The sequence below is a fragment of the Trichechus manatus genome, unplaced genomic scaffold (assembly GCF_000243295.1).
Source record: "Trichechus manatus latirostris isolate Lorelei unplaced genomic scaffold, TriManLat1.0 scaffold00042, whole genome shotgun sequence".
NCBI lineage: Eukaryota > Metazoa > Chordata > Mammalia > Sirenia > Trichechidae > Trichechus > Trichechus manatus.
In genome coordinates this window covers 9977841-10000413 of record NW_004443978.1, presented here as the reverse complement: position 1 = coordinate 10000413, position 22573 = coordinate 9977841, and the positions used below count along the sequence as shown (strand labels likewise).

At 40.2% G+C, this 22573-nt stretch overlaps 1 protein-coding gene and 1 pseudogene across 2 annotated transcripts in view; both read right to left on the bottom strand.

Annotated features, from left to right (window-relative positions):
* Positions 1 to 6770: 6770 nt before the first annotated feature.
* LOC101348002 (peptidyl-prolyl cis-trans isomerase A pseudogene) lies at positions 6771 to 13181 on the bottom strand (annotated as a pseudogene).
* A 1392-nt stretch (positions 13182 to 14573) lies between these two features.
* The window catches only part of DZANK1 (double zinc ribbon and ankyrin repeat domains 1), a 134750-nt gene continuing 126750 nt past the window's right edge, over positions 14574 to 22573 (bottom strand). For both annotated transcript variants that reach the window (XM_023731409.1, XM_023731408.1), the window contains exons 20-21: positions 15136 to 15210; positions 14574 to 14739 (exon numbers count right to left, since the gene is read on the bottom strand). In XM_023731409.1, the coding sequence (XP_023587177.1) occupies positions 14574 to 14739; positions 15136 to 15210 (241 nt within the window). The remainder of the gene's footprint in view (positions 14740 to 15135; positions 15211 to 22573) is intronic.

The following is a 22573-nucleotide window of genomic DNA, read 5'->3' as shown; positions in this document are numbered from 1 at the left end:
AATCCTTAAACGTAAGGACTTGCTACCCAATATCCTTATGGCATTTTTGGCACCTTGATTGAGCAGTTTTCAGAGTATAGAACCTCAGAGTGATGACCTAATTTCCTAGGCAGCTCCTTCTCTGTCACTACAGCATAATGTTGATTCCTTTTCTCCATGTATTCATTATAACATACCCCTAAATTGTGCCTTGGAGCCCTGATGGTGTAGTGGTTAAGGGCTTGGCTGCTAACCCAAAGGTCATCAGTTCAAATCCACCAGCTGCTCCTTGGAAACTCTATGGGGCAGTTCTACTCTGTCCTATAGGGTCCCATGAGGGTCTCGATGGCAATAGATTCTTAAATTGTGTTTTACTGACTATGTAAAGACATCCGACTGTATGGATCATATCATAACAAATTATGGATAACATTTTGAAGAATGGAAATTCCAGAGCACTTACTGTAATTTTTATGCAAATAACATGCACTTTCTATGTTTGTTTCCCAACCACTCCCTCCCCCGTCCCCCCACCGTTAAGTATTTTCTTAAGCGCACTACGCTAATTTTTTTATGTATAGGAAGCAGTTAACAAACAAACATAAAAAGTATGCATTATTTGCATAAAAATATGGTAACTGTGCTCATGTGAAACCTGTACATAGACCATGAACAGAACAAGGAGATACTACATGGTTTAAAATCACAAGTGTGTGCTTCAGGGTTGTATCCTTTCACCATGCTTATTCAGTCTGTGTTCTGAGCATATAATCCAAGAAGCTGGACTATATGAAGAAGAACGGGGCATCAGGATTGGTGGAAGACTAACAACCTGCGATATGTAGATGACAAAACCTTGCTTGCTGGAAGTGAAGAAGACTTGAAGCACTTACTGATGAAGATCTAGGATAGCAGCCTTCAGTATGGATTACACCTCAACATAAAGAAAACAAAAACCTTCACAACTGTACCAATAAACAACATTATGACAAACAAAATATTGAAGTTGTCAAGGATTTCATTTTACTTGGATCCACAATCAATGTCAATGGAAGCAGCAGTCAAGAAATCAAATGATGTATATTGCTTTGGGAAAATCTGCTGCCAAGACCTCTTTAAAGTGTTAAAAAGCAAAGATGTCACCTTGAGGACTAAGGTAGGCCTGACCCAACCCATGATATTTTCAATTGCCTCATATGCATGCAAAAGCTGGACAACGAATAAGGAAGACCAAAGAAGAATTGATGCTGCTGAATTAAGGTGTTGGCCAAGAATATTGAACATACCATGGACTGCCAGAGGGATGAACAAATCTGTCTTGGAAGAAGTACAGCCAGAATGTTGCTTAGAAGCGAGGATGGGAACACTTCGTCTCACATATTTTGGACACATTATCAGGAGAGACCAGTTCCTAGAGAAGGACATCATGCTTGGTAAAGTAGAGGGTCAGTGAAAAAGAGGAAGACCCTTCAGGAGATGAACTGACACAGTGGGTGCAACAATGGGCTCAAATATAGAAACGATTGTGAGGATGCCACAGGACTGGGCAGGGTTTCATTCTGTTGGACCTGGGCTTACTATGAATCAACAAACAACAAATTCTCAAGAAATTATTTGCAAAAAAGAATAAATTAACAAAAAATAGAATTGTAATAGAGACTGTGATAGACTTTTTGATATGTCAACTTGGTGATTGTACTGTCCCCAGTTATTCAGTCAAACACTTATCTAGTTGTGGCTGTGAAAGCATTTTGTAGATTTGGTTAAAGTCTCTAATTAGCTGACTTTCAGTAAGGGAGATTGTCCTAATTAATCTGGGTGGGCCTGATTCAATCAGTTGAAAGGCCTTAAAAGCAGAGCGGAGGTTTCACTGAAGAATAAGTAATTCTGCCTGTGGACACCCAATTCAGCTCCTGCCTACGACATACAGCCTGTTCTTGATGACTTGCCTTACAGATTTCAGACTTGCCTTAGACAGTCCCCACAATTGCATAAGCTATTGCCTTGCAATAAATCTCTTAATGTATATCTCCTACTGGTTCTTTTTCTGTGGTTGAACCCTGATTGATACAGAGGTCAAAGATTTATGCCTAAAAATCATAAGACCCTGAGTCATAATGAAAAACTTCTACCAAATCTGCATAAAATATTTAACTCCTATGTTTTATAAACCACTCCAGAATATTGGAAAAAACAGAAGTTTCTAACATTTTCAATTCAGCATTATTCTGGTTCCAAAACAAATAACAATAAGATAAATATAGGTCAATTTTATTTATTAAAAAGATGTAATAAACCTAAAAAAATTGTTAGCAGATCTAGGAGTGGAATTCAGTAATAATATGTTGTATCAAGTTTGTTTGTTTGTTTTTAATGTCAGCAATGGAAGCTTGATTCAAAAGAATATATACTATCAATGTAATCTATTTGTGGGAAAAATGCGTTGATTTTAATAGATGCTGAGAAATGCTTTAACATACATGTTTCATTCCTGATATCTTAGTAAGTTAGGAATAAATGGAAACTAAATTTGATTTTATTAAAAGTATTTACTAGAATCCTAGGATAACATTCTACTTAATGGGGTAACTTTAGAAGAATTCATGATAAAATGTTGTTAGGTGCCATCGAGTCAGTTTCGACTCATAGCGACTCTATGTACAACAGAACAAAGTGATGCACAGTCCTTCACCATCCTCACCAACACATAATTCAAATGCATCAATTCTTCAGTCTTCCTTATTCATTGTCCAGCTTTTGCATGGATATGAGGCCATTGAAAATATCATGAGTTTGGTCAGGTGCACCTTAGTTCTCAAGGTGACATCTTTACTTTTTACCACTTTAAAAAGGTCTTTTGCAGCAGATTTGCCCAATGCAATACATCATTTCATTTCTTGACTGATGCTTCCATGGGCACTGATTGTGGATCCAAGTAAAATGGGATCCTTGACAACTTCAATACTTTCTCCATTTATCCTACTGTTGTTGCTCATTGGTCCTGTTGTGATAAAGTATTATAATGAAATGTGCAAACACCTGGAGTTAGAAAACCGAAAGGGAAGAACATGCTTAGCATTTCTCAAGCTGAAAGAACTGAAGAAAAAATTCAAGCCTCAAGTTGCAATACTGAAGGATTCTGTGGACAAAATATCGAACGATGCAGGAACTATCAAAAGATGGAAGGAATACACAGAGTCACCGTACCAAAAAGAATTGGTTGATGCTCAACCATTTCAGGAGGTAGCATATGATCAAGAACCAATGGTATTGACGGAAGAAGTTTAAGCTGCACTGAAGGCACTGGCAAAAAACATGGCTCCAAGAACTGACAGAATACTGAAATGTTTTAACAAACGGATACAACGCTGGAAGCTCTCACTTGTTTATGCCTAGAAATTTGGAAGACAGATGCCTAGTCAACCAACTGGAAGAGATCCATATTTGTATCCATTCCAAAGAACAGATCGAACAGATTGTGGAAATTATCAAACAGTCTCATTAATATCATACACAAGTAAAATTTTGCTGAAGATAACTCAGAAACAGTTGCAGGAGTACATCAACAGGGAACTGCCAGAAATTCAAGCTGGATTCAGAAGAGGACATGGAATAAGGGATGTCATTGCTGATGTCAGATGGATCTTGGCTGAAAGCAGAGATTACCAGAAAGACGTTTACCTGTGTTTTATTGACTATGCAAAGGCATTTGACTGTGTGGATCATAGCAAATTATGGATAACATTTCGAAGAATGGGAATTCCAGAACACTTAATTGTGTTCATGCAGAACCTGTATGTAGGCCAAGAGGCAGTTGTTCAACAGAACAAGAGGATACTTCGTGGTTTAAAATCAGGAAGGGTGTGCATCAGGGTTGTATCCTTTCACCATACTTAATCAATGTGTATGCTGAGCAAATAATCCAAGAAGCTGGACTATATGAAGAAGAACATGGCATCAGGATTGTAGGAAGACTCATTAACAACCTGAGATACGCAGATGACACAATCTTGCTTGCGGAAAGTGAAGAGAACTTGAAGCACTTACTGATGAAGATAAAAGACTACAGCCTTCAGTATAGATTATACGTAAACATAAAGAAAAAAAAAACCCTCATGAGACAATAAGAAATTAAAAGATGCCTATTATTTGTATTTAGTGATGTACTAGAAGATGTAGTTTTCCAATATTACAGAGAAAAGGTAGGTGTGTTTATGAAAAATGGACAAGAGTAAATATATATTTTTTGCAGATGATTTATTAACAAGATCAAAGCAAGAGCGTAGCCTAAACTGTGTTCAGACAAAGTCAGTTTTATTGACCCATAGCACTGAGGGAGTCCGCCCACTGGCATCTCACCAAAGGAGAAGACTAACTAGTTCTTACTGGAATAGACACTCTGAATATGCATTTGCCTTCCCTGCACACAATGCTTCTGGCAAAACCATCATCCATGGATTTACAGAATGCCTTATCCACCATCATGGTATCCCACACAGCATCACCTTGGGTCAAGGGACTCATTTCACAGCAAATGAAGTGCGGCAATGGGCCCATGCTCATGGAATTCTCTGGTTTTACCATGTTCCCCATCATCCTGAAGCAGATGGCTTGATAGAATGATGGAATGGCCTTCTAAAGACACAATTACAGTGCAAGCTAGGTGGCAATACCTTGCATGGTTGGAGCAATGTTCTCCAGGAGGCCGTACATGCTCTAAACCATTGTCCAATATATGGTGTTGTTTCTCCCATAACCAGGATTCATGGGTCCAGGAATCAAGGGGTGTAAATGGGAGTGGCACCACTCACTATTACCCATAGTGGCTCACTCACAAAATTTTTGCTTCCTGTCCCCACAACCCTATGCTCTGCAGGTCAAGAGGTCTTAGTTGCAAAGAATGCACCCCCATCTGAGAACTTTGGGGAAGGGTAAAACTTAGGTAAAATTTGAATTAATCAGTGCTTTGATGGGCTCTAAGCAAAGCAGAACTATGTGTAAATCATCACCACCAGGTCTGGACTGCAAAATGGACACAGGGTCCTATCTCTTGGAAACTACAAAGTTAAGATAAATGTGAAAATCTGTGTCCAGAAACCTCTGTTTCTTTGCACCAGCTTGGAAATTGAGACTACTTCTCTGTGTAAAAGTGACTTAGATCCTCCAGTCAAGAGTGGGAGTTTTGTGCATATGGATTTAATTTCAGATAGCAACATCCCTGAGCATCTGTCATTTTAGAGTACTGTTTTTCAGTAAGTAAGAAAGCAGTGTTAACTCAAAAAGGGGGTTGTTAAAACAGTTTACAACTGTTGGTGTGCCCATAGAAGAAATACTGTTTCCTGTCAAATTTGCAGCTGGCTTTATCTGTGTCTGTTATCCCAGCCTGATAAATGTCTCAGCCAATTTGTACTTTGTCAGCAATTACAAAACTCTAGAAAATTGTTGGAACTAAAAAAGATCTCCCAGGAAGAAGTCAGATGAGAAAATGCAGCAAAAACAAACCAACAAACAAAAAACATGATTGCTTTTCTGTATATCTGCAACATCCTACTAGAAAATATCACCAAGGGAGATACCATTTAAAACAAAAAAAAATTAAGAACCTAACAACTGAACAAGAAAAACATAAGGTTTACAGGAAGAAAAATTAAAAATTTTACTGAGAATATAAGTTAGGAAGAAATAGACATGTTACTATGGTCTTTTGATGAGAAAGTTAACTTCTTCCTCAAACATATCTCTAAAATTCATGATGTTTCCAATAAAATTCAAATAAGAATTTTAAGGGTTTTCAGAGATTGATTCTAAAGTTTATAGAGAAGGGAAAAACATTCTATGAATAGTAAACAATTTTTTGAACAAGACAATAGGAATGATTACCCTAAATATATTTCCAGAACATTTAACAGAATTAGGCCAGACTTTTGGATATAGAGGAATTTAGTGTGTGCTAAAAGTGGCCTTCCAATCGGTGTGGAAAAGATGAACAATATTTAAAAACTGCATTGGCACAAGTGATGATTGTTCACTTGGGAAAAAGTAAATTTAAGTCTCACTACCATTTAGAAAAATAAATTGCAAAAAAGATAAAAGCTAAATAATGCAGGCAATAATTTACATATTGGGAGAAAATGTTTTAATCTTCAAGTACATGTAAGGCCTTCTTCAGTAAGTCAAGGATCCCAGAAGTGCTAAAAAAGAATGCTAATAGATATGACAAAATAAACCTACAAATAACTTAGTATACAATATACAGAAGGAAAAGGCAAGTATGACAAAATATCCTCAAATTTTATAATAAGGGATTATTATCTAGAATATGTAAAGAAACCTGACAATAAGGAAAAACAAATTATCTCATAGAAAAATGGGCAAAGGACATGCAGGGGCAACTCATGGAAGTACTCATCACCATTTAGCCTAGGAAAAGATGCTCTTCCCCACCTGAAATCAGGAACATGCAATGATAATAATAATAAATAATTAAATTAATAGCAATGATATGTGTTTGGCTTACTTGCCTAAGGAAGTGTGGGAAAATTCTCTACCACACACTGTTGTGAAATTGTCAACTCTTTTTTTTTTAGTTGTTTAGTTTTTATTTCATAAACTTAACTCTGCAATCCATCTATACTTGGAGGGGAATAAGAAAAATATGGAACCCAAAGAACTGCAGTAAGAACACAAAGCTTATAGAATATTGCAAGCACACTGTGGGTAGAAGGGTGATCCCCCAAGGTACAGAAGGAATGGTCTGGTGGTTAAGATAAAATATGAAATACAGATCAGATTTATTAGAGTTGTCCACAGTCAGTAATGGTGATCTTTTTGCTGGTCTTGCCATTCCTGGACCCAAAGTGCTCCACGGCTTCCACAATGTTCACGCCTTCTTTCTCCTTGCCAAAGACCACATGCTTGCCATCCAACCATTCAGTCTTAGCAGTGCAGATGAAAAAACAGAAACCATGTGTACTGGGTCCAGCATTTACCATGGACAGGATGCCAGCACCCATATGCTTCAAGATGAAGTTCTCATCATCAAATTTCTCCCCACAGATGGAATTGTCACCAGTGCCACTATGGTGTGTGAAGTCACCACCCTGGCACATAAACCCAGGAATAATTCTGTGAAAGCAGGAACCTTTAGAACCAAACCTTTCTCCCTAGTGCTCAGAGCATGCAAGTTTTCTGCTGTCTTTGGAACTTTATCTGCAAACAGCTCAAAGGAGACCCAGCCCAGGGGTTTGCCGTCGACAGTGATGTCGTAGTACCCCGTGGGGTTGACAATGGCTGGGTGCAGCGGGACCAAATGAGGATACAGATTTGGGTGGTGGCATCTGCAAAGCCTGGAATTGTCACCTCTTGAAGGAAATATTGGCAATATTTTTCAATTTTCAAAATAGGCAAACCCTTAAATCCAGTAATTTTACTTTATGTATTTGTATACTGACACATGACTAGGAATGTTGATTATTGTTGCTGTTAGATACCATCGAATCTATTTCAACTCATAGTGGCCCTACGTGACAGAGTAGAACTGCTCCATCGGGTTTTCTAGGTTGTGGCTGCTAACCAAAAGGTCAAGCAGTTAGAACCCACCAGCTGCTCCTCAGGAGAAAAATGTGGCAGTCTGCTTTGTAAAGATGTACAGCTTTGGAAACCCCATGGGGGAAGTTCTACTCTGTCCTATAGGGTCACTATGAGTCAGAATCCACTCGAGGGCAACAGGAATCTTTACAGAAGCAGATCACCAGGTCTTTCTCTCAAGGAGCAGCTGGGTGGGTTCCAACCGCCAACCTTTGTCTAGCAGCTGAGCACTTAAACCATTGCACACCAGGGCTCCTTGGAATGTTGATTAGCTCTGCTAAATCTGTTAAAACAATGATGTTATATCCAAATTTTGCAATATTTAAAAATACTTAAAAAGAACTAAGTTTATTTACAAATAATGGAAAGATCCTTAAGATGTATAAATGAATCAAATCAGTTAAAAAATAGTATATATAGTATTCAATTTGATAAGAAAACTATATATTTTATCTGGGCCTAAATTGTAAAGAAAACTTTCCAAAGGGTACACCTACACTGTTAAGAGTGGTTAATGCTGGGAATTATGGGAGCCCCAGGAAAGGGACTTCCCTTTTTTGCATGATTCAAAATGTTGTTTTTTAATATTTGCCATAAAAATTTTATTTTGGTATTGTACACAAAATAAAAATTAAAAAATAACTAGTATTATGTATATAATTAAAACATTCTATTAAAACTAGTGAATTTCTAGAATGGCTATGTTTTTTTTAAAAAAAGGAAAATAACAGGAAATTGGAAACTTTGGAACCTTCATCCATTGTTGGTAGGAATGCAAAATAGTGCAGCTGCTGTAGAAGACAGTGTGGCAGTTCCTCAAAAGTTAAACACAGAACTACCATATGACTCAGCCAGCAATCCCAATCCTAGATATATACCCTAATGAATTGAAAGCAGGAATGCAAACAGAAACTTGTACACCAATGTTCATTGCAGCACTATTCACAATTGCCAAAAGGTGGAAACAACCTAAATATTCATCAACAGATGAATGGATAAACAAAATATAGTACATACATAGAATGTAATATTATTCAGCCATAGAGAGAAATGAAGTCCTAATACATGCCACAATATGGATGAACCTTGAAAACAACATGCTGAGTGAAATAAGTCAATTGCAAAAGGGTAAATATAGTATGATCTCACTTATATGAAATAGGCAAATATATACAAGCCAAAGCTTATTAGTGGCTACCAGGGGTAGGAGGGAGAAGGAAAGAGAGTGTTATTGCTTAGGGGGCACTGAGTTTCTGTTAATGGTGGTAGAGTGATTTGGAAAAGGATAGAAATAATGGTTGTACAACAAGATGAATGTAATCAATGTCACCGAATTGTCCATGTGTCTTAGGCTGGGTTCTCTAGAGAAGCAAAACCAGTAAAGCATATAAGTATATATATAGAGAGATTTATATCAAGGAAATGGCTCACACAGTTGTAGAAACTGGAATGTCCCAAGTTTGTGGGTCAGGATAGAGGGTTTTCCTGATTCACACACCCGCACGGGCTGGCAAACCCACAACTGGCAGGTTAGAGAGCAGGGCTCTTGCTCACAGGCTGCAAAGATCAATGAATCCCAAGATTGGCAGGCAAGACTGCAGGTAAGCTGCCGGCTCAAGTCCCAGGAACCCAAGGTCAGATGAACAAGAGCCAGCTGTAGGATCCAGCTCAAGCAAAAAGCCATGAGACTTGCCAGAATGTCCACTTACATTTGATGCAGGCCACATGCCCAAGGAAACTCCCTTTCAACTTATTGGCTACTCACAGAAGATCCCATCATAGGAGTGATCACAACACTATACCAAACCACAGAGAGTTGTGGCCCAGTCAAATTGACATACTATCTTAACAATCACACCATGTAAAAATTGTTGACAAACGTTTTGTTACATATATTATTTTTACCACAATTTTAAAAAAATTTATTTAAAAACTAGTGAATTTATTTGGATCCACAATCAACATGCATAAAAGCAGCAGTCAAGAAATCAAAAGACACATTGCATTGGGCAAATCCGCTGCTAAATATATATTTATTCAGATGCTGCAAAAGACCTCTTTAAAGTGCTGAAAAGCAAAGATACCACCTTGAGGGCTAAGGTGTGTCTGACCCAAGCCATGGTGTTTTCAACCGCCTCGTATGCATGCGAAAGCTAGACAATGAATAAGGAAGCCAAAGAAGAACTGACACCTTTGAATTGTGGTGTTGGCGAAGAATATTGAATACACTAAGGACTGCCAAAAGAACAGGTCTTGGAAGAAGTGCAACCAGAATGCTCCTCAGAAGCAAGGATGGTGAGACTACATCTTACATACTTTGGACATGTTGTCAGGAGAGATCAGTCCCTGGAGAAGGACACCATGCTTGGTAAGGTACAGGGTCAGTGAAAAAGGGGAAGACCCTCAACAAGATAGATTGACACAGTGGCTGCAACAATGGGCTCAAGCATAACGACAGTTGTGGGAATGGTGCAGGACAGGGCAGTGTTTCATTCTGTTGTTCACAGGGTCACTATGAGTTGGAACCAACTTGATGGCACCTAGCAACAACAAAAAACGACAGTGAATTTATAGCCCTACTAATAGAAATACAGCAGGTAAAATTTATGTTATATACTAAAACATTTTCAATATTTTATTAAAAGAATAGAGACAAATTGAAAAGGAAAATTGAGTCAATTACTTTAGGTAAATAAAGTCACACACTGACACCTTACCCCAAGAAAGACAGATCATGAGAAGGTGTGGGAAGCCCTGGTGGGCATGGCTGGGAAGTGGGGGGTATGGGAAAACAAGGAGGAGACTTGGGGTCAGACAAGGGTTTGTGGGAAGTGGATGGAAAAAGCAGCTGAGGGGGAGAAGATGAAGAAGGGGATGAGGGAAGAAAAAGGAGAGGGAGGAGGTGAGAGAAGGGACTGCTTTTCACTGGCAATTCAAATAAGAAACTGGTAAATTTCAGAAGGATTCCCAAGGAATATCCAAATATTTTGCCTTTGCATTAGCCAGAACAGATGCTGACATATTTAGGGAACTAAATATATTTATTCAGATGCTAAGTATATGTATCAGGCTAAATATGTATTCCAGGTTGGATTCTCAGTACTCAGTTCACCCCCAGATGTAGATCTTCAACAGCACAGGGAGCAGAAGAAAGGAGCAGCCCCCAGGCCACTTCTCTCTCCCATCAGGAATGCTGCTCCTCTGGTCATGGCTCTGGTCTCCCAGGCTCACTCTTCTTTTTGTGGGACACAACAGCCAGCAATTTAGAGCATCTATGTGTACATCCAAGAAAGTGAACACATTTCATTTTCTGTTCTCTGAGAGACCAATGTGTGTAAGGTGAACACATTTCATTTTCTGTTCTCTGAGAGACCAATGTGTGTTTGGCCCTTTGGCTCTCTTTTTGGGGTCTAAGTGAAAGAGGAAGGGACAGCACAGAATGGATGTTTTACCTCACCTGATGCTCCTATAAGGCCACACACCCTTAGAAAGCCACAAAGGAGCTTTGTTTCAATTTACTTGAGGAACTCGGCTGTGGGTGAAAATCCAAGGAACCCTCTTAATGTTTTATTTGGCCAGGGAAAAGCAGAAACCTGGCTCAGAGGTGGTCAAAGACAGGTGGCAAGGAAGGAAGTGATGTGAACTCTTGAGGCCTTCCCTCTGAAGAGATTACCTGGAGACAACTGGAAGAAAATGATGCTGTGAATTTTCCTAGGAAGAGACACCTTTCTCTGAACCGGCAGGCTGGCCAGAGCCAGGGGTGGACTATCCAGTAGACAAGGTAAGCATGGTGCTTATCTTGCTTACCAGATCATGTGTAGTGAACAATTTCACTTTTCACCACAGCAAAGGTTCTGCTTCTGGGTACGGCTGGCATTCTGTCTCTTTCCCAACCCCACAGCACCTTCCTATGGAATCAAACTCTTGTTTCAAATTTATAATTCCTGACATGGGTGGATGACCCAGTAAGCAAGGTAAACACGGGCTTCCTTGCGCTTACTTACTAATCTATAGTGAACAATTTTTGATGTGGTGAAACCCATGTGAAACTGAGCACTTAAAATGTAGTAAGTCTAAATGAAGATGTGCTGTAAGTGTAAAATACACACCCGATTTCAAACAATTAGTATTAAAAAATGTAAAATACCTAAAATATTACATTACTAATTTTTACACTGCGGGAAACGCTCAATGAGATGGATTGACACAATAGTTGCAACAATGGACTCAAACATACCAATGATCATGAAGATGGTGCAGGACTGGGCAACATTTTGTTTTATTGTAGGGTCACCATGAGTCAGAGCCAACTTGATGGTAACTAACAACAACAGCAACAATTTTTACATTGATTACATGTTGAAATAATAATATTTTGGAGATACTAGAATAAATAAAGTTAAAATTAATGTCACCTATTTCTTTGTACGTTTATGTGGCTACCAGAAAATTTAAAATTACGTATGTAATTTGCATTATATTTCTATTGGATTGTGGTCCTCTAAACACAAAGATACTCCAATTCTAGAGGATATAAGAACCCCTCCCAATCAATAAGACAAATATAAAGAACCTGATTGGCCAATGAACACATGGACGCTTACTCAACTCAATGGTTAGGAAAGAATGATAAACTCCAGGTGACTGGAGTCCTCTAGGGACATGGGACAAAGCCACAAAGCAGGAACAGTCCCTCCAAGAAGAGCAGACAGACCTCCAGAAGAGGTGGCAAGGGGTCCAGTTCCAGGAAGGACATGGTGGTCTGAGCCATTGACCACTGGGCAGTTGCTAACTGTCACCCTTGTGGGACCCGGGCCAAGAGCCACTGAAAATGGCCAAGCAGGTCATGAAGCCCTGAGCACTGATCACAGGGCCTGAGCTGAGTTTGTGGGTAGGGGCTCAAAGTCAGGGTCTCTGCTGCCCTCCCTGGCATGCAGGTGTTGGCTCACCAGTGAGTGTGGGCAATAGCAGGGCCGCAGCTCCTCCAGCTCCCACTGATCTCCGTCTGCTGGTTCTCCACATTTAGCGTGAGGAACTAACCCCAGCAGATACAGAGGTACATGTCCATATCCCCCTTGGAAGGACTGGAGGCCTCACCCTTGAGAGTGCAGTCAGCACACAGCCTCTAGCCACTAGCATCTGCCTGGAGCTGCCTCACCTGAGGTCCTACCCTGTAGCCTTGCAGACAGCACTCGGCCCCCATCCCACTCTCACATGCCTCACACGGGTCTCGGCAAGCACTAGGCACAAGCGCCTCTTCATTGGCTTTCTCAGGAGAAACGACAGTTCCCTGAGGAGTGCCAGCATGACGTGGCACCCTCCCGAGAGGCACGCCCTTCTCTTACAGACTTGACCCCCTTTCGTCTTTCTCTCCTCGAGGTACACAAACCACATGTGTAAGCGGTGACCAGAGGGGTTTGATATGAAGAAGTAAAATCTAAGAGTGATTTGCATAGGCCATGGGCTTTAGAAAAAGGAAAGAACCCTAAGGTGAGGCGTCAAGGGGCTGCAGTATGGAGTCCTGTCTGGCAAGCAGACACTCGGAGGACCTTTTGCGTACAGAGGCAGGATACTCCGCCAGCAAGTACAGAAAACCCAAGAAACACTGACGACATGGTTCCTGTACTCAGGTTATAAAAGTTACCCCCAAGAGCCCTGAGAGGATTGTCTGTGGAACCCACGGGTCCACAGGACCTTCTCTGCTCCCTGAGGTCTGGGGGAAATTGTCTGGAACTCCGGACCCCCTCCCGGACCCGCAGTTCCAGAGCCTGTGGTGTGTGAGCCACAGTGGGTGCCCTACACTCACCTTCAGCACATGATGGAATTGCTTCACCCCACCTTCCAAATCTGATGCAGTTTCTCTCACAGCCAACCATAAACCAAACCACATAGGAAAGAGAATTCTGGGAAAGGTACGTAGTTCCATCTTAGCTAAACTGACACAGTGCAAACAACCACAGACACCAAACCAGGTGATCAAGTTCCGCTGGTCTCTCTGAACTGGTTAAAAATGTAATGGCCTCCCTTCCTGCGGACTAAGAGGCAGTCTCCCTTCCTGCTTCAGGGAGGGAAATCCCAGAGTCAGCCATCTGCTTAACTTCTATCCCTGTTCTCCCTACTGAAGGCCCCTCCATGTGGGGGAATGAAGTGCAGGTGATAATAGTAGTAACTGTCACAACAAAGTCTATTATTTATTATACTAAAGCCCAGTGTGTTAGGTGCTTACATTCATTAATGGAAGCAGTTTAGGGACTCCATAACTACAGTGTTACCACCCAAAGAACGAAATAAAGATCACAAAAGAGAGTAAGTTAAAATCACATATTCCTGCAAATGGTTTATTCAAAGCTGACGTGTTAACCAAAGAACAAACCATAACAAACAGGAATATATTGATGAATTCAATACATGAAAGAGTTTAAAAAAAGCTTAATTTTTATATACTATTTTGAATCTATTAAGCAAAAGGAAGAAGATGCAGAACAGTGTTGGTTTGCTACTATTTATGCTAAAAGAGGGGAAAGAATATATGTATTTATATTTTATGTATATTCTATACAGATGTATATGCTTATATACTCCTGTACTCTCTCTGGAAAGACACAGATGACACTGGTATCACTGGTGGCCTCTGAGGAGGGGAATTAGTTGGCTATGGGACAAGGATGAGAGGGAGATTTTTCACTGTATAATAGTTTACACCTTTTAGCTTTGAATGATATACAATTATTAACTACTGAAAAAGAAACTAAAACTTAAAAAGAACATTCTGAAAAAAACAACAAACCATTAACAAGCATATATTGAGCTCATCACAATCCAAGTTATGCTGAGAAATGTCCATGTGGTTTTGGCAGCTTATATTATCGTATCATTAAAAAAAAAATCACATTAGTTTCTCTCAACTTCGGTTCTCAAACCACAAATACATGTTTCAGAAAGAAAGGAACCAAGGAAAGCCAGAGGTGGATGGTTTCTCAGAAGAAGACCTGTGGTGGTCTTCGGGTCTAACAGTCATCCAGGCTGAGGCTTCTGGGTCTGGCGAGTTGGTCCAGGGGCCCTTGGCCAAGCTTAGCAGCAAAGAGAGTGGTGATGAGGTCATTCCCCATTTCCAGAGCCAGGTCGTATGCTGTCTGGCCTTTCATGTTCTTCTTTTGGATGCTTGCATTGCATCTGTGAAGGAAACAGACACGAGCTGAAGGACTTGGGTACTTGGACCTGAGGGCCTGACTCTTCCCTGCAACAGAGGCCAGTCTGGACACTTCCCAGGCCCACCTCCCAAACTTGTCCCCAGGAGGCCACCATGACTTCAGCTTTCAGGTGTGTTTCTACACTGAGACCTTTTGGGGGCTCTGTGATTTCAAAATGATCAATTACCAGCCCTGGTATTGGTTCCCTGCATCAAAGTCTACAAATGAGCGTGTTTAATGAGGGCAACATTGTCATTGTGCTTTTAATAGCCTTCAGTGTCCCATGAGCTATGGTGGAATGATAGCCTGTGTCACAGGGACCAAACAGTAGGGCTCACTGTGGTCCTCAAATGTGTCCCCAAAAGGCCAGGGAACATACCCCAGTAAAGCAGCAATGCATTTCCTTCCTTCCAGGCCAAGCAGAGTTGCTTCATGAAGAGCTGTATTTCTGAGCCTGTTTGGAGGAAAGAAAAACCTTTCTTGGCTAAATCCTTGGTAGCATCATTGGGAAACTGGATAGGGAGCATGGGATTAAAGAGGCCTTCGTTTCACCCACTGACCTACTGAACTAACCTGGAAAAATCTCTTCAGTCTTCCCTCTCTGCCCCTTTTCTTGGAGACATACAGTGATAGTGGGTAAGCTTTGAGACTAGATGGAAAGTAAAAAATCTATAAGCACATTAATTTTTTAATGTGAAAAACTCTACAAGGATCTGGTTTGTAGTTGATTTATTGAATGCTATAAATACTAGTTTAGTAAATTTCCTAAAAGAGTGTATATAACATATTGGGCCCAGTCTCTACTTTGGCTTGGACCACTCTTGGGCATTGTCTATATGATAATAACATTTTGGGGAAGAAGCTCCTATTCTTGTGTAGGGAAAATGACCTTGGTTTCAGTGGCTTTGGCTTGTATGATGTGAAAATGAACTTAAATCTTAGAACCCAGAAGGCAAGCCTGAAAGGTCAGACAGAGTATATTGCTGCATGCCAGGTCATCTCTCTACCTTTCATGATCAGGTTGATCCTAAGAGGTAAGGAGTGGATGGCTGAAATGGAGGGCGGGGTGGTACCTGCATTCTAGAACTCCTGGAAGTCACCTAATCCCAAGGTGGCAGGAGTGATGGAGGGTGGGAGTCACAACTGGACATAGAAATAAGATGAGCAAGAGAAGGACTACACTCTCCAAGCTCCTGCTCCTTCCATCGACACTACTATCACTCTTACCCTCCATACCTGCAGCTATACTTGCAGCCATAAATTTACCCCAAGGAAGAAAAAGTATGGTGGTCTCTTCTCTGAAGAAGATAAACAGACCCTCTTGTGAGAATGAGGCCAGCAATTGCCATGCCCAGTGGGAAGCCTTCCACTTTTTGGCATCCAGAATACCAGCCTGGGAGAGCTCCATCTACCCACAAAGCCCCCCAATTGGCAAGCTCCACACAGGCACACAGAGTTCTCACTCCTCTAGCCCATTCCCTATTTTCAAATATGGATGGATGGACAACAAAGGATTACAGACATTTGAGAAAAACCTACACCATCAAACAGAAAAATGAAGATACACAAAGATAAATTTAAAACAAAAACCTCATTAGTATACTTAGAATGATTTAAGACAATATTGCACAAATACATGAGATCATGAATAAGAAACAATTAGAATAAAAAGCAGCTCTTTAAAAGTAAAAATATGATTGTTGAAATAAAAATTACTTAATAGATGGCACGGACAAAACAGTAGAGAAAATGTCTTAAAACAGAGAGAAGTGGAACACTTATACACTGTTGGTGGGAATGTAAAATGGTACAACCACTTTGGAAATCCATTTGGCGCTTCCTTAAAAAGCTAGAAATAGAAGTACCATACGATCCAGCAATCCCACTCCTTGGAATATATCCTAGAGAAATAAGAGCTGTCACACAAATAGATATATGCACACCCATATTCATTGCAGCACTGCTCACAATAGCAAAAAGATGGAAACAACCTAGGTGCCCATTAATGGACAAATGGATAGAAAAATTATATTCATACAATGGAATACTACAGAACGATAAAGAACAATGATGAATTCATGAAACATCTTATAACATGGAGGAAGCTGGAACACATTATGCTGAGTGAATTTAGTCAGTAACAAAAGGACAAACATTGTATAAGACCAGTATTATAAGAACTCAAGAAAAGGTTTAAACACAGAAGAAAACATTCTTTGATGGTTACAAGGGTGGGGAGTGAGTGAGAGGGTTATTCACTAACTAGACAGTAGACAAGAATTATCTTAGGTGAAAGGAAGGACAACACACACTACAGGGGAAGTCAGCACAACTGGACTAAACCAAAGCTAAGAAGTTTCCTGAATACAACCAAACACTTCGAGGGACAGAGAAGCAGGGGTGGAGGTCTGGGAACCATGGTTTCAGGGGACATCTAGGTCAACTGACGTAACAAAGTTTATTAAGAAAATGTTCTACATCCTACTTTGGTGAGTGGCGTCTGGGGTCTTAAAAGCTAGTAAGTGGCCATCTAAGATGCATTAATTGGTCCCAACCCACCTGGAGTAAAGGAGAATGAAGAACACCAAAATCACAAGGAAAGTATTAGCACAAGAGACAGAAAGGGCCACATAAACCAGAGACTGCATCAGCCTGAGACCAGAAGAACTAGATGGTGCCTGGCCACCACCAATGACCACCCTGACAAGGAACATGACAGAGAGTTCTTGATGGAGCAGGAGAAAAGTGGGGTGCAGAAGTCAAATTCCAGTAAAAAGACCAGACTTAATGGTCTGACTGAGACTGGAGGAACCCAAGAAAGCATGGCCCCTGGACTCTCTGTCAACCCAGCACTAAAACCATTCCTGAGGCCAACTCTTCAGACAAACATTAGACTGGACTATGGGACATAAAATGATACTCATGAAGAGTGTGCTTCTTAGCTCAAGTAGATACATGAGACTAAATGGGCAGCTCCTCTCCGGAGGTGAGATGAGAAGGCAGAGAGGGTCAGGAGCTGGTTGAATGGACATGGGAAATCAGAGGTGGAAAGGAGGAATGTGCTGTCACACTATAGAGAGAGCAATTAGGGTCACATAACAACTTATGTATAAATTTTTGTATGAGAGACTAACTTGAATTGTAAACTCTCACTTAAAGTACATTAAAAAAAAAACAAAACAAAACAGAAGGGCAGAACCAACATGGAACTATAGACAGAAGCACCATGTCGTCCCTCCACAGCAAAGACCCAAAAAACTAAAACAGAAACAAACATCAATCCTGGGACCCTAAGCATCAAATGAAGAGATAAAGAACTCAACCAAGCACCAAATGGAATAAGAAACTCACAGAGAACAGAGAGCAATGAGAATTACGAGCGGAGGTCCCCTATCAGCTAATGCAGCATGGATCCCCCATCTTGGACTCCTGTCGGAGGTCAGCAGACAGGGAGTACAAGAAAGCAGATTCACGGAGCTCCCAGAAGGAGAAAGAGCACTCAGTAACCAGCGAGACACGCTTTCCCACCCCCCACTCTGCGTCTCCCTGCTTGATCTTCGCCACTTCCCAGTTGGCAGATCTGTAGCTTCCCAGTGGGTTGATTCCCAGCTTCCCAGAAGGCCGATTCCCAGCTTCCTGGAGGGCTGATTTGCTGCTTGTTGGCAGGACAATTCCTGGCTTCCTGAAGGGCCAATTCGCTGCTTCCCGGTGGGCCGATCCACTGCCTCCCAGCAGGCCATGACCGCAGCATGGGAGGCACCAGATCTGTGCTGCGCAGATTCGCTCCCCCCCACCAACTGGCTTCTTCACTGCCATTTCTTTGTTGCTTGTATTGCTTTTTTCAGCCTCTTTTGGTTTCATCCCTGCCTCTCACCTCCTCCCCCTCCTTTCTCTTGAACATCTTTCTCCATGTGCCATCTTTGCTTCTTCTTGACAGGCTGTAAAGCGCTGCTCAGCTGGGGAAGTGCTTCCCCGGTCCACTTCCCTGGTCCGCGTGGCCACACTGGTGGGATCCCCTGGGGGCTTTTTTTTTCCTTTTTCTTTTTGTTTGTTTGTTTTCTCTTTCTTTTTTCCTTTTTATTTTTCTTCATTTCTTGGTTTCTTGTCTCTTTTTGCTTACCTTCTTTTCCTGTCTCCTGAATACCTGGCACTGTGTATAATCTCCACACCTTCTAGCCAGGCTATACTGTGCAGCTTGGAAGCCACTTCCCCAGTCTGTGCAGTCGTGCCAGTGGGATCCTTGAGCGAATTTTTTTCCTTTAATTTTTATTTTTTTCTTCCTTTTTTTCTCCATTTCTTTGTCTCTCCACTCCAAAGGCAAGCTCCCTCAGCACTTTTTCTTCCTCCTGTCTCTCTCTCCTCTTTCTTCTTTTCCATACCCAACATAGCTCCACACATCACAACCTTTCCCTCCTCCTCCCTCCTGCCTATCTGCATCATGTGCTGAACATTGCACTCCCGAGCAGCACAGGCATGACCTACTGGAACCTGTCCTGCACCGACTACTGGCTCATCTTCTTGGCCCAAATACATGCAGAAAAAGCCCATCCCAGCCTCTCCTATTCAGCTGGACCTGCCCTGCTGCACCATAGCTGAGCGACTGGCCCTGCCCATTGGGCAAGGAGGTGAAGAGTATTGTGTCTACAGATGAGCACACAACAAAGAACTCACAGCCTGCCAGCTCAGACATAACCAAATAAAACAAAAAAGCAGGACAAAACAAACAATTCTACAATCAATAAGTGAATAAACTAACTACTGAATGCCCAGAAGATAGCAGACAATAACAAAACATATTAAAAAAAAAAAGACATGATGGTTCCAGTAGGCATCCAAAATAAAACACCAGATGACTTTCCAGTAGAAGAAAAGGCACTAAAACTACCTCATAGGGAATTCAAATATCTAATATTCAGAGCTATCCAAGAGTTGAAGCCAAAAAAAGACAAAAATGAGGAAAAAATAGACAAATTCATGGAAAAGGCGGACAAATTCGTGGAAAATACAGGCAAAAAAATGAAGAATTCAGGAAAATAATACAGGAACAAAATGCCGAAATAAATTCACAACTAGAAATCATACAAAAACAACAATTAGAAATCCAAAATATAAACACGATTTCAGAAACTGACAGTGTCACAGAAGGGCTGAGGAGCAGGTTTGAAATGATGGAAGACAGGATTAGCAAAAATGAAGACAAACACTTGGGTACAACTTTGGTTAACGAAAAATCAGAAAAAAGAACAAAGAAAAATGAAGAAACCTTGAGAATTATGTGGGATACAATCAAAAGCAAAAATTTGTGAGTGATCAGAGTTCCAGAACAGGGGGAGAAAACGGAAAACACAGAGAGGCTCACTGAAGAACTGCTGACAGTAAACTTCCCTCATACGATGAAAGATGAAAAGCTGACCATCCAAGAAGCTCAATGAAGCCCATACAGGATAGACTCCAAAAGAAAATCACCAAGGCATATCATAATAACACTCGCTAAAACCAAACACAAAGAAAGAATCCTGAGAGCAGCTCAAGAAAAATGAAAAGTCACATACAGAGGAGAAACAATAAAACTAAGCTCTGATTACTCAGCAGACACCATGCAGGCAAGAAGGCAATGGGATGACATATATAAAATCTTGAAAGAAAAAAATTGCCAATCAAGAATAATATATCCTGGACAACTCTCATTCAAATATGATGCGGAAATTATGACATTTCCAAATAAACAGAAATTAAGGGAATATGTAAAAACCAAACCAAACTTACAAGAATTATTAAAGGGAGTCCTTCAGTTTGAGAACAAACAACATCAGACCACAGCCTGAATCTAGGACACAAGATCACACCAGCCAGATACTAACCTAGGAAATGAACTCTCAAGGACTACTTAAAATCAAAAGGTTTACAACACGGAACCAGAGAGGTTAATCTGCAAATGACAACAATGTCAGAACAATAAAAGAGGGAATCAACGGTGTAGGTATAGAACTTTCTAATGGAGAGGAAGGCAAGGCAATAACAAGTAATAATAGAGTGGTTCAAACTTAGGAAGATAAAGGTAAATTTCAAGGTAACCAGAAAGAAAGTTAACAAACCTATTCATCAAAATAAAGAAGAAAAACATAAAGTCTCAGTAAAAACAAAATCTACAAAAATAAAAGAAATGAAAAAAATCCACAAAAAAAAGGAATTCAGCACAGGAGAGTAAGAAGAACAAAGAAATCATCAGCACCACAAAAAAAAAGCACTACAAAATGACAACAATAAACTAACACCTATCAATAATTACACTGAATGTAAATGGCTTAAATGCACCCATAAAGAGATAAAGAGTGACAGAATGGATTAAAAAATAGGATCCATCAATATGCTGTCTACAAGAGACACACCTTAGAAACAAAGACATACATTTATTAAAAATCAAATGATGGAAAAAAATATATCTAGCAAACAGCCACCAAAAAGAGCAGGAGTGGCAATAGATCAATCTCAGATAAAATAGACTTTAAAACAAACCACCATAAAAGACAAAGAAGGGCACTGTATCATGATTAAAAAGGGACAATCCATCATGAAGACATAAGCATAATAAATATCTATGCACTCAATGACAGGGCTCGAAAATACATAAAATGAACTTAAATAGCACTGAAAAAAGAAACTGATAGTTCCATTAGAATAGTAGGAGATTTCAACACAGTACTCTCGGTAAAGGACAGAACATCTAACTCAATAAAGACATAGAAGATCTAAAGGCCAAAATAAGCCAACCTGAACTCATAGACATATACAGAACACTCCAGCCAACACTTGCAAAGTAAACGTTCTTTTCCAACGCACATGGAACGTTCTCCAGAGTAGACCACATCTTAGACCACAAAGAAACCCTCAATAAAATCCAAAACACTGAGATAATACAAAGTATTTTCTCTGATCACAACACCATCAAAGTAGAAATTAACAATAGAAGAGTAAGGAAAAAAAACCCAATTACACGGAAACTAAATACTGCCCTGCTTAAAAACCACTCGGTAATAGAAGAAATAAAAAATGGAATAAAAAAATTCCTAGAATCAAATGAGAATGGAAATACATCATAACAAAACCTTTGGGACGCAGCAAAGACAGTGCTCAGAGGTCAATTTGTAGCAATAGATGCACACATCAAAAAAGAAGAAAGGGACAAAATCAAAACATTAGCTACACAACTCAACAAATAGAGAACAGTAAAAGAAGCCTAAAGTCACCAGAAGAAAGGAAATAGTAAAGATCAGAGAAGAAATAAATGAAATAGAGAATAGAAAAACAATAGAAAGAATTAACAAAACCAAAAGTTGGTTCTCTGAAAGGATCAACAAAATCAACAAACCACTAGCCACTTTGACAAAAGAAAAACAGGAGAGGACACAAATAACCCAAATAAGAAATGAAATGGGGAACATTACAACAGACCCAACTGAAATAAAAAGGATCATAAAAGAGTATTGTGAAAAAATATACTCCAATCAATTTGAAAATCTAGATGAAATGGACACATTTCTAGAAACACACTACCTACTCAAAGTATCACAAATTGATGTTGAAAATCTGAACAGACCCATAAAAGAGAAGAGATTGAAAAGTTAATTAAAAAAAATCCTGACAGGACTTCCGGCAAAATGGCGCTCTAGGCAGAATCACCACGCTGTCCCTCCACGGCAAAGATCCGAAAAACTAAGCCGAACAAAGAAAACAACAATCCTGAAACCCTAAAACATCAAATGAAGAGATAAGGAACTCAGCCAAGCACCAAATGGAGTGAGAAAACTGACAGAGAA